The sequence below is a fragment of the Arvicanthis niloticus genome, chromosome 11, assembly GCF_011762505.2.
Source record: "Arvicanthis niloticus isolate mArvNil1 chromosome 11, mArvNil1.pat.X, whole genome shotgun sequence".
Classification (NCBI taxonomy): Eukaryota; Metazoa; Chordata; class Mammalia; order Rodentia; family Muridae; genus Arvicanthis; species Arvicanthis niloticus.
This window is the reverse complement of record NC_047668.1, coordinates 55,599,132-55,613,274: the sequence shown is the minus strand read 5'-3', so window position 1 is coordinate 55,613,274 and position 14,143 is coordinate 55,599,132. Positions and strand designations below refer to the sequence as shown.

At 46.8% G+C, this 14,143-nt stretch overlaps 1 protein-coding gene across 1 annotated transcript in view; it reads right to left on the bottom strand.

The window, feature by feature from the left end:
* Positions 1–14,143, bottom strand: part of Kif3c (kinesin family member 3C) — a 39,755-nt gene that overhangs the window by 8,014 nt on the left and 17,598 nt on the right. The window contains exons 2-5 of the mRNA XM_034514271.1: positions 9,360–9,461; positions 8,736–8,858; positions 8,333–8,451; positions 7,573–7,689 (exon numbers count right to left, since the gene is read on the bottom strand). Of these exons, the coding sequence (XP_034370162.1) occupies positions 7,573–7,689; positions 8,333–8,451; positions 8,736–8,858; positions 9,360–9,461 (461 nt within the window). The remainder of the gene's footprint in view (positions 1–7,572; positions 7,690–8,332; positions 8,452–8,735; positions 8,859–9,359; positions 9,462–14,143) is intronic.

Sequence of the window (14,143 nt, the reverse complement as noted above, 5' to 3'; positions counted from 1 at the left end):
ACTCAAACCCAGATTCTCTGTAAGACCAGCATATACTTTTGATTACTTAGCCATTTCTCCAGCTCCCTGCTGCCTCTTTCTTCTCTTACTTTGAAAATAGGCATCCAGCACCCCTGGACATGCTGTCCTGGTCTTCCATACACACTCAGTGCAGCAGATGGGACTTTTCTGTGTCTGGTCCCATTTTCTCCTCAGCTCACCTGCTCACCTTACTCCACGGCCCTGTACATCTGCACCTCACTGTCTTCTTCCTCTCGATTCTCACAAGCCTGTGAAGCTTTACTTAAAGTTTGTTTGTTTGTGTTTGCTTTTTGAGAGGTTTCTCTGCGTAGCCTTGGCTGTCCTAAAAGTTGATCTGTAGATCAGGCTGGCCTCAAACTCACAGAGATCCACCTGCCTCTTCCTCCTGAGTGCTGGGATTAAAGGCATGCGCCACCACCGCCTCATAGCTTTAGGGTTTTTAAATTATTTATTTGGGGGTAAGGCACAAAAGCCATGGCCCCAGTGTGGAGGTGAGAGGACAATTTGTGGGAGGAAGTCTCTCCTCCTACAATGTGATCCCGAGGTTCAAATGCAGGCCTCAGGCTTGTTAGCAAGTACCTTCATGAGCTGAGCTATCTCGCCACCATCCTGGGACTACCACACATAGACTTTTTTTGAGACAGGGTCTTAATGTAGCCCAGGCTGGCCTGAAACTTAGAATGCAACCCAGGCTAACCTTAAGCGTGAGGCAATCCTCCTATCTCAACCTCCAGAGTACTAAGATGACAGCTGTGAGCTACCACATAGGACTTGAGGAATGTTTTTACCAAGATTTTAAAAATAAATAAAGTTGCCTCTGCAACAAACCCAGTTTAGCTTTCTTCCCTCCTGTGGGGAGGAAGGACTGCTCTCCTGAACCTGCAGCCAGGTGTGGCAGCTCATGTTTATGTCCAGGTGCTTGGGAGGCAGAGGCAGGGGGATGACGAGGTCAAACATCATCCTTGGCTATAAAGTGAGCCTAAGGCCAACCTAGTCTACAGGAGACCCTTTCTCAAAAATATGAAAGCAAAGGGTGGAGGGGGGGAAGATAGTTCGGATGGTATCGTGTTTTCCTAGCATGCTTGAAATCCTGGGGTTGATCCTGAGCACTATACAAACGGGCACTGCGTCACCGGCCTATGCTGTCAGCATTTGCGAGGTAGAAGCAGGAGACTCAGAAGTTGCAGGGCATCTTCAGTTACATCGGGAAGCTGAGGCCAGCCTGTGACTCAGTAAATTCTCAAACATAAACAACCCGTCACCCCCCAAATCCAGACCAAATAAAAGTTGGGGTCTAAATGTAAAAAGTCAACATCTAAATCAAAACACCGAAGAATGGCACCTCCTGGGGAACAGGCACAGCCCCTTCTTTGGCATCTCCATCAATATGATGACATCCTATGATGAGTGTTTGTTGACTGGCTACTCTATGGCTCGGTCAAGTCTGGGCAGGGGGTGTCTCATACCCTCATATATATCCCCAGCACTGGGGAGACAGAGGATCAGGAGTTCAAGGTCATCCTTTGATGGCAGGAGTTTGGGGCCAGCCTGAACAATGTAGTAAGGCTGGTCTTTAAAACAAAGTCAAGCCGGGCGGTGGTGGCGCACACCTTTAATCCCAGCACTTAGGAGGCAGAGGCAGGTGGATTTCTGAGTTCGAGGCCAGCCTGGTCTACAGAGTGAGTTCCAGGACAGCCAGGGCTACACACAGAGAGAAACCCTGTCTCGAAAAACCAAAAAATAAAATAAAATAAAATAAAATAAAATAAAATAAAAATAAAACAAAGCCAAGCCAAACCATTTTTTCATGTGGCAAGGTAGACACCAAATTTCAGAATTATATATATACATACATACATATATATGTATATATATACATATATATATATGCATATATATGTGTGTGTGTGTGTGTGTAATACATTTTATTTATTTATGCATGGTGTGTGCATACATGAGCACACATGCAATGCATGTGTGCCAAGGCATTAATGTTGAGATCAGAAGAATTTGTGGGAGTTGGTTTTCTCTTTCTACCTTGTGGGTCCCAGGGACCAAGCTCATGTCCTCAGATTTAGCAACAAGTGCCTTTGCATGCTGAGCCACTTCATCAGACACCAAATTCAAAATGTTTTCAATCCAAGTCTAGTGTCCTTCAAGTGTGCCGTGACAATTTTGCAAAGAATCTATCATGACTGTGCTTGTAGAAGCTACAGTGCTGAAGTCACAGTAACTTTGTGGACTAAGCTAGGTGCTATGTGCCTCTGCCAAATGGATAACCCTTAGAAGACACTCTGTCTATAAATGTGATTAAAATGTGAGCTTTGGGGGTGTTTGAACTGAACCCAGGCCCTCAAGCACGCTAGCTCAGTGCCTATCACTGAGTTTAACCTCTAGTCCTAAAAGCAAAACAAAGAAGAAATTAAATAGGCATGCTCACAAACTGGCATAATCCACAAAACTTGTTTTCAAGGCAACTTTAACCAAAACTATGACAGTAAAAGACAATAAGAAGAAAGGGCTTCCCAAATAAGCTGACATAGCCATGTCCGAACAGTGTCCCACGGTAACAATGACCCCTTGCTTTGGAGAGGGCCCTAGGTGGGGGTGATTCTTGTGGCTGTAGTCAAAGGAGGGTTGCTGCTTCCAACAAAAGCTTTTTCCTAAGGGACAGCAGAGCCTTAGGTAATTTGTTTCAAACAATGTCTCTCCACTCTGTGCAGTCTTCAGTGTCCTCATCCCAGAACGTCACAGGCTTCAGCAAAGCACAACAGCCCACAATTTGAACAATGCTCTAATGGTGAGAGACAGGGCTTTTGTGTTTTCAGCCCTGCTTGAGTCATGTTTTGTGAGTTGTGGGAGATGTCTGGGAAGGGAAGGAGGGAGGGTCCTTCCACAGCCTCAGATTCCATCGCATCTCTGTCTCACCCAAACCCATGTTCAAGGCCTTCCCCTCTCCCAAGCTCCAATTGTGAAAACAGAGATCATGGGGACAGATGTAGTCTGGAGATGGGAGGTGGCCACCACTTCCCTCTGCCACCAGCCCACCCTCTGGGCTTCTCTGTGATCTTATATTCAAAGCTGGGATTTTGATGAGGAACTGTTGTTTTATTTTAACAGTAACTGCTTTCAAAATTAAAAAGAAACAAGGAATGGGGTCTGGGAAGGCAACTTGATGGTTAAAAACACTGACCACTGCTCTTCCAGAGGACCTAAAGTCCTAGCACCAACACAGTGGCTCACAGGGGATCCTGTGCCTTCATCTGGCCTTTGTGGCCACCAAGAAAGCATATGATACACAGACATACAGGCAGGCAAAGCACTCATACATACAAAACATAAAATTAACTTAAACTAAAGAGAAAAAATAAGTTTTTAAAGAATTGTCTCAATTGGATGGGGTTGCACACTCCTGCAACCCCAGCCCTGGGAAGCCTGAGACAGAGGAGCAAGGCTAGCCTGGGCTACATAGTGAGACCCTGTCTAAAAAACAGAATCAACTAAGTACACTGGCTCATGCCTGTAATCCCAGATTTGGGAGGTGGGAGCAGGAAGATCAGGAGTTCAAGGTCAGCTTCAACTACATAAAAAAGGGCAAAAAGGGCTGGGGATATTGCTCAGACAGGTACGCTTAAGCCTACCTTCATGAGTGCCCAGCTCAAACACACACACACACACACACACACACACACACACACACACACAAATACAACACATAAAGGCAAAGTAAAGAACTAGAAGTTTGGGAGGAATGAGTAGCTTTCAGGTTTTCTAATACCAAAGAGAACTCTTTCCTTCTGTGACTTTCTATGCTTAAGAAAGATAATGAAGGCTGGGGAGATGGCTTAGTGATTACAAGCACTGACTGCTCTTCCAGAGGTCCTAAGCAACCACATGGTGGCTCACAAATACTGTAATGGAATCCAATGCATTCTTCTGGTGTGTCTGAAGACAGCTGCAGTGTATTCATATAAATAAAAATAAATAAATCTTTAAAAAAAAAAAAAGAAAAGAAGAGAAAACGGAGTGCTGGGGGAATAGCTCAACTGCTAAGCAGCTTGCCGAGTAGACATGAGGACAACTTGTGGAAACCAGTTCTCTCCCTCCACCATCTGGGTCCCAGGCATTGAACTCAGATTGTCAGGCTTGGGGGCAGGCACCCTCATACTGAGTCATTTTGCTATCCCCTAAATATTATTTAAAGTGGCTTTTCTGGGACTAGTGAGATGGCTCAATGGTAAAGGCACTTGCCATGAAAGCATTGTGAATACATTAGTAGATTCCTAGAAACAATGTAAAAAGCATGCCTTTAATCCTGGCATTCGGAAGGCAGAGGCAGGCAGATCTCTGGGTTTGAGGCCAGCCTGGTCTACAAAGTTCCAGGACGGCCACAGAGAAACCCTGTCTCAAAAACAAAACAAAGAACCAACTTCACAAAATTACCCTCTCTCTTCCAGATGGATGCTCTGGCACATGTGTGGCCACACACAAATTATGCACACACTCATCCACACACAAAGCGTGCACACACTCATCAACACACAACAATACATTAAAACAAGAAGTTTGGGCTGGAGAGATGTAACAGGGTATTTTTCTGCTATACTGTATTTGCAATAGAGCTCGGTGATTGAGCAGTAGAAGAGGTAGGTCGAGTAGTAGTGAGACAGCCACTAGGCAAGTATTGCCTCTTTTCATCTACAGACACATTTCTGTCCAGAAATAGCACACTCTTTGGGAAATAGTGGACTGTTAATCTCTGCCAAGACAGAGAAATCAGCCCTTAGAAATTTTGCATTACTAGGTCTGTCAGATGATCCTGAGCCAGAAGGCTGAAGATCGGATGCTCCAACATTTTGAAGTATAAGAGACTGTCCAGGTAATCAGTGGTCTATATATTTGGCTAAGTTTTGGAAGCTATGCTTTGTGCTTCCCATATCTTTAGTTAATTCAGTCATTCTGAACTTCTGATGGGGTTGAAGAGTTATAATCTCATAGCCAATCCAGGTTATTTACTTTGAGAGATCAGATTTGAGAGGATGATTTTCAGACGACATTCATTCTAAAGCCAAGTCATAAGCCAGGTACAGAACTATAGTCTTTTAAGTTAAGATAGAAGACAATCATCTTTTTATTGACAATAATGTTGGACCAGGTATTAGGTCTATCTTGTACCTTACTGTTACAAATTGGTAACAGTTGTGCTCTAATTATATTTTGAGGGAAAGTTTTTTTTTTCTTTTATTCTAACAGAAAGGGTGATAGAGTATTTTTCTGCTACACTGTATTTGCAGTGGAGCTTGGTGATTGGGCAGTAGAAGAGGTAGGCGGAGTGAGGAGTTGGGAGGAAAAGGAAGGGGAGGAGAAAGAGGGAGAGAGCTAGCAACCATGGGTCAAAAGCAGTCCTGGGTAACAATTTATATCTAAAGGTTAGATATTGGGTAACACTTTTAATTGTGTGGGCATCTTGTGTATTGAGCATTTCCAAATATATAAATCCATTGGATATTTCTGAGTTCGAGGCCAGCCTGGTCTACAGAGTTCCAGGATAGCCAGGGCTACACAGAGAAACCCTGTCTCAAAAAGAAAAAAAAAAAAAGAAAAAAAAAAAAAAAAAAAATTGGATAATCTTTAAGTTTTAAGAGTCTTCATTCTACTGGGTACTGCCAGCATGTCAGATATTATCAGGGGCTCAGCCGAGCTTTGTGGTGACAGCGTGGTGGATTGGCAGAGCCAGTAATGACGCTGGCATCTCGTGGGTCTAGCTGCAGTGCACTTGGCCTCTGGCGGCTTCTAGTGCAGAACATGGTGGCAGCGGGAGCTAAGTAGAGCTGCCCCGCTGATTAGATAGCCGGCCCGCACAGCAGCGTTTCTAAATTCTACCGTTTAAGGGAGACACTTAGCAGGTGAATGCACGTGTGCTTTGGCCTGGCAACCTGAGTTCAGTCCCTGGGGCCCACATGATAGAGAGACTCAACTTCTGTGAGTTGTCCTCCGACATTGAAATGAATGCTGGGTCATGCTCACCCACCTCCCAACACACAACTAGATGTAATAAAAACTTCAATTAATTTTAAAAAGAAGGAAAGTGAGTAGTTGGCATTAAAAAATAAAATGAAGTATGTTTTTTTTTAAATAAAATTAAGTTAGAATACAAGGAAATGGGTTTCATGGTAGAACTGTCATATAAACATGTCAATGCTGTTTTCATTTGTGTCCTTTCCTCAGTTAGATGGGGCACATGTCACACATACAAGTAATCCCAGCATTCCTGAGGCAGGAAGCAGGAGGATTGCACTCAGGAGTTCAAAGCCAACCTGAACTACACAGTGAATTTCAGGCCAGCCTTGGCTACATTGCATGACTCTTGTCTCAAGGAGAAAACTAAAAATCAACAAATAAATATCCCTTCTCAATTCTAGATCAAAGATTAAACAGGCAATTAAATATAATAATGATCTCAGGGCTGGGGCAAGGAAACATCCGTAAATTACATAATTGGGGAACTGGAAAAAACGGAATTTAACCTATATAATAGAATTCTCTCAGTATGAAACTTCCTAAAAGTGGCCATTGTACTGTGGTGATGGAAGACAATGCTTTGCTTTGCTACGCAGACCAAGCTGAACTCAAACTCAAAGAAATCCTGCCCCTGCTTTCCCAATGCTGGGATTAAAAGTGTACATTACCACACCTGTCCCAAAAGATGATTTTTTTAAGTGCAAAGTGCCAGCACTGAAAGGCCATTATTCATAAATTTGCTATTTCCAACTTTTATCACAATCTGGTGAGTAGGGTCACCCTTTCGGAAAGCAGATAGATTAAACAAGCATGTAACGCACTTAGACACTACCAACCTCGTACTAGCTTCCATCCCAGCTCTGGGGAGGATCCTGCCTTGGCATGGCAGTAGCATTCCTAGGATAGAGAGTCAAGAATCTCCAGAGAAGTACTGTCCCTTCATCACTGTACACAGATTTGGTCCAGCTGAGTGACGCACTCCATCTGCTTTGAATATTCCACCTCGTTCTGCACAGCTACCAGCAGAGGGCGCTGCACACCCAGCTAACTGATGCAGAGGTTCCTAAAGACTCCAGGCGCTCCAGGGTACAAACAGGTGGAATTGCTGAATCACCCAGCTGAGAAACTAGAAAGACTGGACACTTCTCAGTCTTTTCCCTCCAGACCACAAGCTCAAAAATGTCTGACTTACCTTCTGCCTGTATTCTTACACAGCAGAGCTGGGCAAATATTAACAAATGTTGCTATTTCTGGCAACCAACAAAAGCATGCAGAAGTAACCAGCTATCACGCTGGGGACTGAAGTGCTGCCCACCACAAGCCCCTCCTCTTACAGGCTCTTTTCACATCCAGATCACTTCCTTCGTGGAGACCCCATACAGGTTAGACCCTGGCAAAACTCACCCTCCAAACACACCTCTTAATTCACTCCCAACTCCCGAACATCTGTCTTTCTGCAGCAGGGTCTCAAGCCCCTCACCACTCATGACCCCGGAAGAGGCTTGCAAGACAAATGCCAGAGGGACTCACACTCCAGCTGGCACCAATGGCTGGAACTTCCACTGCTCCTCCTCACAGTCCAGGAAAAGCCGGTTCATGATCTTGTTCTTCTCTTCAGGGGGGATGAAGTTCTCAATGATGAGGTACCTGGGGGCGGGTACAAGAAAGAAATGGAAGGAGACAGGGAGAGATCTTGTAACCCGGGGGAACAGAGAGGCAGGGAGAACAAGGGTGGAAGGGGCACCACTGCCACAGAATAATGGAACTTGAAGACCACGGCTTCTAATGCAGACTGTGAGATATTTTCCACTAGCACTCAGCAAGCACTCTGGCAGGGGGAGGTGGAGCCATCAAACCAGGCTGAGGAAGTAGAACAGCTTAAGAGCTGGCCTGTCTCATGAGCTCCAGGTCAGTGAAAGACCGTCTCCAAAATAATAATAGTAATAATAACAGTCACCAACCTACGGCCCCCATATGTGAATTACAGGTGTGCATATATACACATCCCTAGGCCCAAAACACCAAAGACATGCAAGCTGCATAGCCTACACCTGTTAACCCAATAACTGGGAAGCTGAGGCAGGAGGATAGTAGCTAAAAGTTTCGAGACAGCTTGAGCTACAGAGTAGGACCCTGTCTCCAAAAAAGTGAAATGCAAACAAAGCAGGGGGTATGGACACGTGAGTGAGGGCATAGTCAAAATATGGCTTTCAGAAGAATCCCTTACAGAGGCCCTGAGGAAGTGGGGGAGACTGTGGGGACCCAGAACCAGAAGAGGAGCCAGCCCTACTTGAGCTTGAGTTCCCGGGTCTGCTCATTCTGTGCCTCCTCCAGGTCCTGCCGCACGCGGATGTACTCCTCATGCTGATCCTGGATCTCAGCCTTCACCGCCTGGAGCTTGGCGTAGAGCTGTACATGCATAAGTCCATGTGGCTCAGAGGTGTCACATCACATGCCCTGACCCAGCTACCAAAACTATCATTCACTGGTGACTTCCAAATCAGAGAAGTTAGCCAGGATCATGAGGGTGACCAGCCACACTGTAGACTGGAAGTGACACCCTGACACCAGATGCCTGCCTCCTGGCTGCCCCGCACCCCACAGCCCAAGCAGTGGGGAGGGTCCTTGAGACACAGCCTCTTGGGGCAGGTGACCCTTAGGAAGCAGCCTGTTTACCCTGCTGCGCATCTTACCTTCTTGAGTTTCTTGGTTTTAACTTCCACCTCCTGCTGCAGAGACGAGTAGGTACCACGTAACTCCATGGTCTCTTCATCCCGGAGCAGCATCTCCTGCTGCATCTCCCGCTCTCGGCGTTTCTAGGGTAAGGCACCGCAAGGGGGAAATCACAAGAGAAAGCCACGCCCACTGAAGGAGGGATAAGTGAGCTCAGGGGCCGGCTCAGTCTGCCCGTGGTAGCACCTGGCTTTACTGCAGACACAGACTACAACTTTCTCAGGTGTGGCCCTTTGTACATGGAAGCCCCCAGCCGTAAGAGTTGGCAGACATCACCTGTAGTGCATCATAGTTGATTGGTAACTAACTTCATGATTTTGGAGAGAGCCACACAGTTGGCAATGAATTCACCTCTGTGCAAGGCCCAGGAGTCTTGTAGAGGCTAGCTGCGTGGGAAGCTACCACTTCCTCTCACCCAAAGAGAGACCAGGAGCTGATACGCCCATGGAATCCAAGCAAATTAGTTTAGGTTTCGAATTATAATTCCAGGATTCCTAGTCCATCAAGGTTTGCAGCCCCAGCCTACCCAACACATGACCTCCCAAGGCCATATGCCTCAGGGAACCGGAAGCCAGCAGCCTTACCTGTTCCGCAATCTCCTGTCGCTTCAGTTCCAACATCTTCTGTTGCTCATTTGTGTGATCCATGATGTTCCGCCCCCCAATGAGTAGCTTGCTTTCCATGGCCTGAGAACACAAAGGGGTGTGTGTGTCAAAGACGGGACTGGCAAAGGACCATCTCAATTTTGGACTTCTTATTTGTTGGTCACAGGGTCTAACCTTAAACCTTCTATGCATCGGAGAACAACAGTGCTAGATTACAAGCGTGTTCCAGCACATAGCTTTAGTGGTTTGGTTGTTTTGGGTTTTGTTCGTTTGTTTGTTTTTTGAGACAGGGCTTCTCTGTGTAACAGTACTGGCTGTCCTTGAACCCGCTTTGTAGACCAGGCAGACATTGAACTTACAGAGATAGGCCTGCCTCTGTCTCCCTAGTGCTGGGATTAAAGGATGTACCACCACACCTGGCCCTTTACTTTGGATTTTTTTTTTTTTTTTAAAGGATCTCACTATGTAATGTTGGCTAGCCCGTTACTTACACTGTAGGCCAGTCTAGCCTGGAACTTGTGGCAATCCTCCCGTTTCTGCCACCTGGGTGCTGGGATTGCAGGTATGTGTCATCATGCCTATTGACAGTTTAAGATTCACAGCTTTAAGATTACTGTGGTAAGACCCACCTTTAACCCCAGCATTCAGGAGTCAGAGGCAGGTGGATCTCTGTGAGTGCTAAGGTCAGGCTAGTCTACAGAGCAAGTTCCAGGACAGCCAGGGCTTCACAGAGAAACCCTATTGAGAGAGAGAGAGAGAGAGAGAGAGAGAGAGAGAGAGAGAGAGAGAGAGAGAGAGAGATTGATTGACTCTCTACCTCCCTCCCTCCACCCCTGTATGCAACGTAGTCAGGGATAGCTTTGAACTTCTGATTTTCCTGCTTCCACTCCATAAGTCTACTCCAAGCAGGACCACAGAGCAGAGACTCCGCCCCTTTCCCCTTTGATCCTTTTAGAACACACAGGGATGTCTGGATGGAGCCTTGTAGCCCTTGATGGGAATGAAGTTCTCCCCTCCAGCCACTAGGGCTATAGCACAAAGCTTCCATTGTGGACAGAATCCTTAAGGATGAAAAAGAGAGAGAACCCCTTTGGGAATATAAGGCACCTGATCTCTGTCATGGATACAAAGGAGTGGCTGGGTCACCATGCCTGCGAGGAGGGTGGGTGGCAATCTATTCCTGGCAGCCGAGCCCCAGATGGCATGCAGCAGGAGGAGAAATGGCCGTCGCTGGGCAGCCCAGCCCTCTGCTGAGTAGTTCCTGACTCAGGATGACAGCTCATCACTGGGGCAGCAGGAAATCTTGGTCTAATCTTGGGCTGCTAAGGAAATCAGAACAACCGAAAGGAGAGATTCCATAGCAACAGGGGACAAAATGAGGCCCCAGAGGCTGCATAGTTTTAGACACCACCTAAAAGACTCCGGCTCCACCCACTAAGCGGGAGGCCCAGCCAGGCACCCCCTCAGTCCTCACATCTGCAGTATCAGAACATCACTTCCTTTCTGGACAGCTCACAAGCACAGGTAGTACCATGTCAGGTGCTAAACAGAACCCTCAACAGAGTGAACATCTCAGATAGGAGACTGTTCATCTCCCCATGTAACAAATGAAGAGAGAGAGAGGGGGGGGGATGGAGGGAGAGAGGATAACTAGTCTTGGACCACCAATGAGAAGTAACAGAGATCTGCATATCATGTTCCCAGCCTCACTGAGAGCTCCATGCTGTGTGAAAGCCACCACCCCATCAGTGCCTTCAGCAGGTGCTTCTGGAACCCAATGCTGACACAAAAATGGATTTGTAGAAAGTGTGGCTCCATAAAATGCACCGTCACTGTGGGGAAGAGGGCACTTTCCTCGGACAGCCAATTGCCCTCTGATTTCATCGCTGGCCTCTTGGAAGGTTGACATCACCTTGAGCCACTGGAAGAAACTGGCTTTGTTCCCACTGGAATTTGTCCCAGTGGAACCAGCTGACATGTCTGAGGGCTCTCAGAGCTGGGGGTGCTGCCAGGCTGGGGCGAGGGGAAATGGGCAGCCCCCCCTTGAGCATCACATCATTGGGAACAGAGCAGCACAGGGGTTAAAGGATGGTGTGGGGTGGTTGGAAGCTGGCTCCAGCAGTATGGCAGTGGACAGCTGGAGTGGCAGGAGCCTCATACCAGCCCCATTCAGTCACAAAGACAAAGCAGAGAGCAAGGGGCCGCGGAGAGGCAGGCTGTTCTTGATGTCACACCACAGCCCTCTGCACCCTGGATGGCTGTCTTTCCATCCAGCCAGCCCATCACGATGTCACAGAATTAACTCATCTTGACTCCTCTCAGTTCAGAGTTATAACTTGTATAACCCACCACTTTGGTGCCCTTGGTGGCTTGCCTCAGTACAGCCTTGAGCTCACCCCGTGAATGGCCGGTCACCATCAAATGCTTCTCCGTGCAGATTATATATATCACTATCTCCTCTTTGTCTTTACTGATACCCACTGACCTCACTAAAATCTTCAAGACTTGCCTGGACCACCCATGGGCTTTTACAGTCCCAGTTACCTCTTCCATCCATCTGGGTCTCCAAAAACACAAGTCTAAACAACTTCTCTGCTCAAATTATCCAATGGGCTTTTACTCCCCACAGGAGAATATCCAACACTGACTTCTCCCCCATTTTACAGCTTCTTGGAAAGCCGCTGCTCAACCTGAAAGACCCAGCCAGAACAGCTCAGGAAAATTTCTCTGATCCCAGCAAAGCCTGTTCAGACCTCCCCCATAACCAGGGCACATTCCTACCGTTTCCTGTTAGAACCATTCCCCGGCTCATCCTATTAGCTCCATGACTGGAATCATGCCTCCCTTATAAGTCAGGGTCCCACCTCAGGCCTTGACAGAAAGCACTGCCCCATGAGTATTTGAGGAATGGTACAGAGTCTTTGTGCTCATTCCACGGCACATTCCAAGTTTTTGTATTGGATTCCATGCCAGCTTCTTTTATCCATCAACTCATGTTCCCTGTCATGGGGTATCAGCAACCCGGAAATCCAGCAATGTGGTGGGAGAGGTGTGAAGTAAAGGCCTGTACTGTTGAGGTAACTGAGAACCCTAACACCTAGATAACAAGTTTTCAAAGGGCCTACCATTCGGTTCAGTCTCCATATCTGGCACACTGTCCATTCCAGCCCCGAAACTTTATACTTCCCTCAGCACTTTATGTAACTCTAGCATCCTTTACTTTGGCACTAAGCAAAAAGATAGTACTTCTCAAATTTTGCCGCATACCGGAATCACCTGGGAGAATAACAGGCCACCCAGACTTGAGGAATCAGAATTTGCATCTGGGTCTGCGGGCATGACTTTGTGGGTAAAAGACTTGCTGAGTAAGCATAATAAACCTAAAGTTAGTTCAGCAGTGCTAAGAGGGGTGATAGAGACAGGAAGGTCCCTGGCCAGCCAGTCTAGGGTCACGGACAGACTGTGTCTGAAAAATAAAGTAGGAAGAGATAGAGGGAGATAGTAATGTCAACATTTGGCTTCCATAGGTGCATATACACACACACACACACACACACACACACACACACCTTCATTTTCCTAAGTTCCCCAGATGACTTATGTGTCCCTGTGTTGAGGACTTTAGAAAACAGGACCAGCTACAGGAAAAGCAACCATGTTTTCTGTAAAAGAAGATTGTGCTGGACCTCTGAGGGTTGTTTTTGTTTTGTTTTGTTTTTTGAGACAGGGTTTCTCTGTATAGCCCTGGCTGTCCTGGAACTCACTCTGTAGACCAGGCTGGCCTCGAACTCAGAAATCCACCTGCCTCTGCCTCCCAAGTGTTGGGATTAAAGGCGTGCACCACCACTGCCTGGCCTCTGAATTCTTTCAAACTGGGACAAAAATTACTGCAGCATTACGGAAGCCGGAACTTAAGAAGTTAAAATGCCCCATGAGAAGGTTGTACATCAGTGGTCATTCATTGCATGGGGATGTGGGGGATGGAGAAAGGGAAGTGAGTTAGGGGAAGGAAACACACAGTGTGTGGGAAAATGGCCAAGTGCGGGATGGCAGACCTGATCTGTTAGAAATTGGTCAAGGAAGCTGGGCCGTGGTGGTGCACACCTTTAATCCCAGCTCTCGGTAGGCAGAGCTGGGGAGATCTCTGTGAGTTCCAGGCCAGCCAAGGCTACACAGAGACTCTTGATCGTGAAGAACAAACAAACAAGCAAGCAAACAAACAAACTGTACAAGGAAGCATGTACTGATTAAATGCTCAGTTTCTCAGATACCCGAAAATCATTCTAGGTCGTGAAGAACAGTGTGAGCTTATTGGAAAAAATAAATAAATAAAGGCAGGTAGTCAAGCTTCTGTTACAGCTTTCCATTTGAGGGGAAAGTGATCCTAACTCTGCTCATTAAATGATAGCTGTGGGAAGGAACTGTGAGCCAGAATAGACGGAGAGGGCAGGGAGGAGTTCTCTCCTGCTCCCAGAAGACAGCAGCTTAATATGCTGCCAAGGCTGAAAATCCTACAGCGTCGAGGACCTTTGTGAAGGCTTTTTGGAAACAAAACGAATTATCCCCTCGCAGAGAGCAATGGTGCAGCCTGGAGTGCTGTGTATGCTTTCATCTCGAGTCTCCAGAGACTCAAAGGAGACAGGAGAGCCAGAGAAGGACAGCAAGGACCAGCCAGTGAGACTGTGAGTGTGTGTGTGTGTGTAATAAGTAACAAAATACATAAATACGTGAAATATAAAAATGGAAACAGCCATGACCACCCC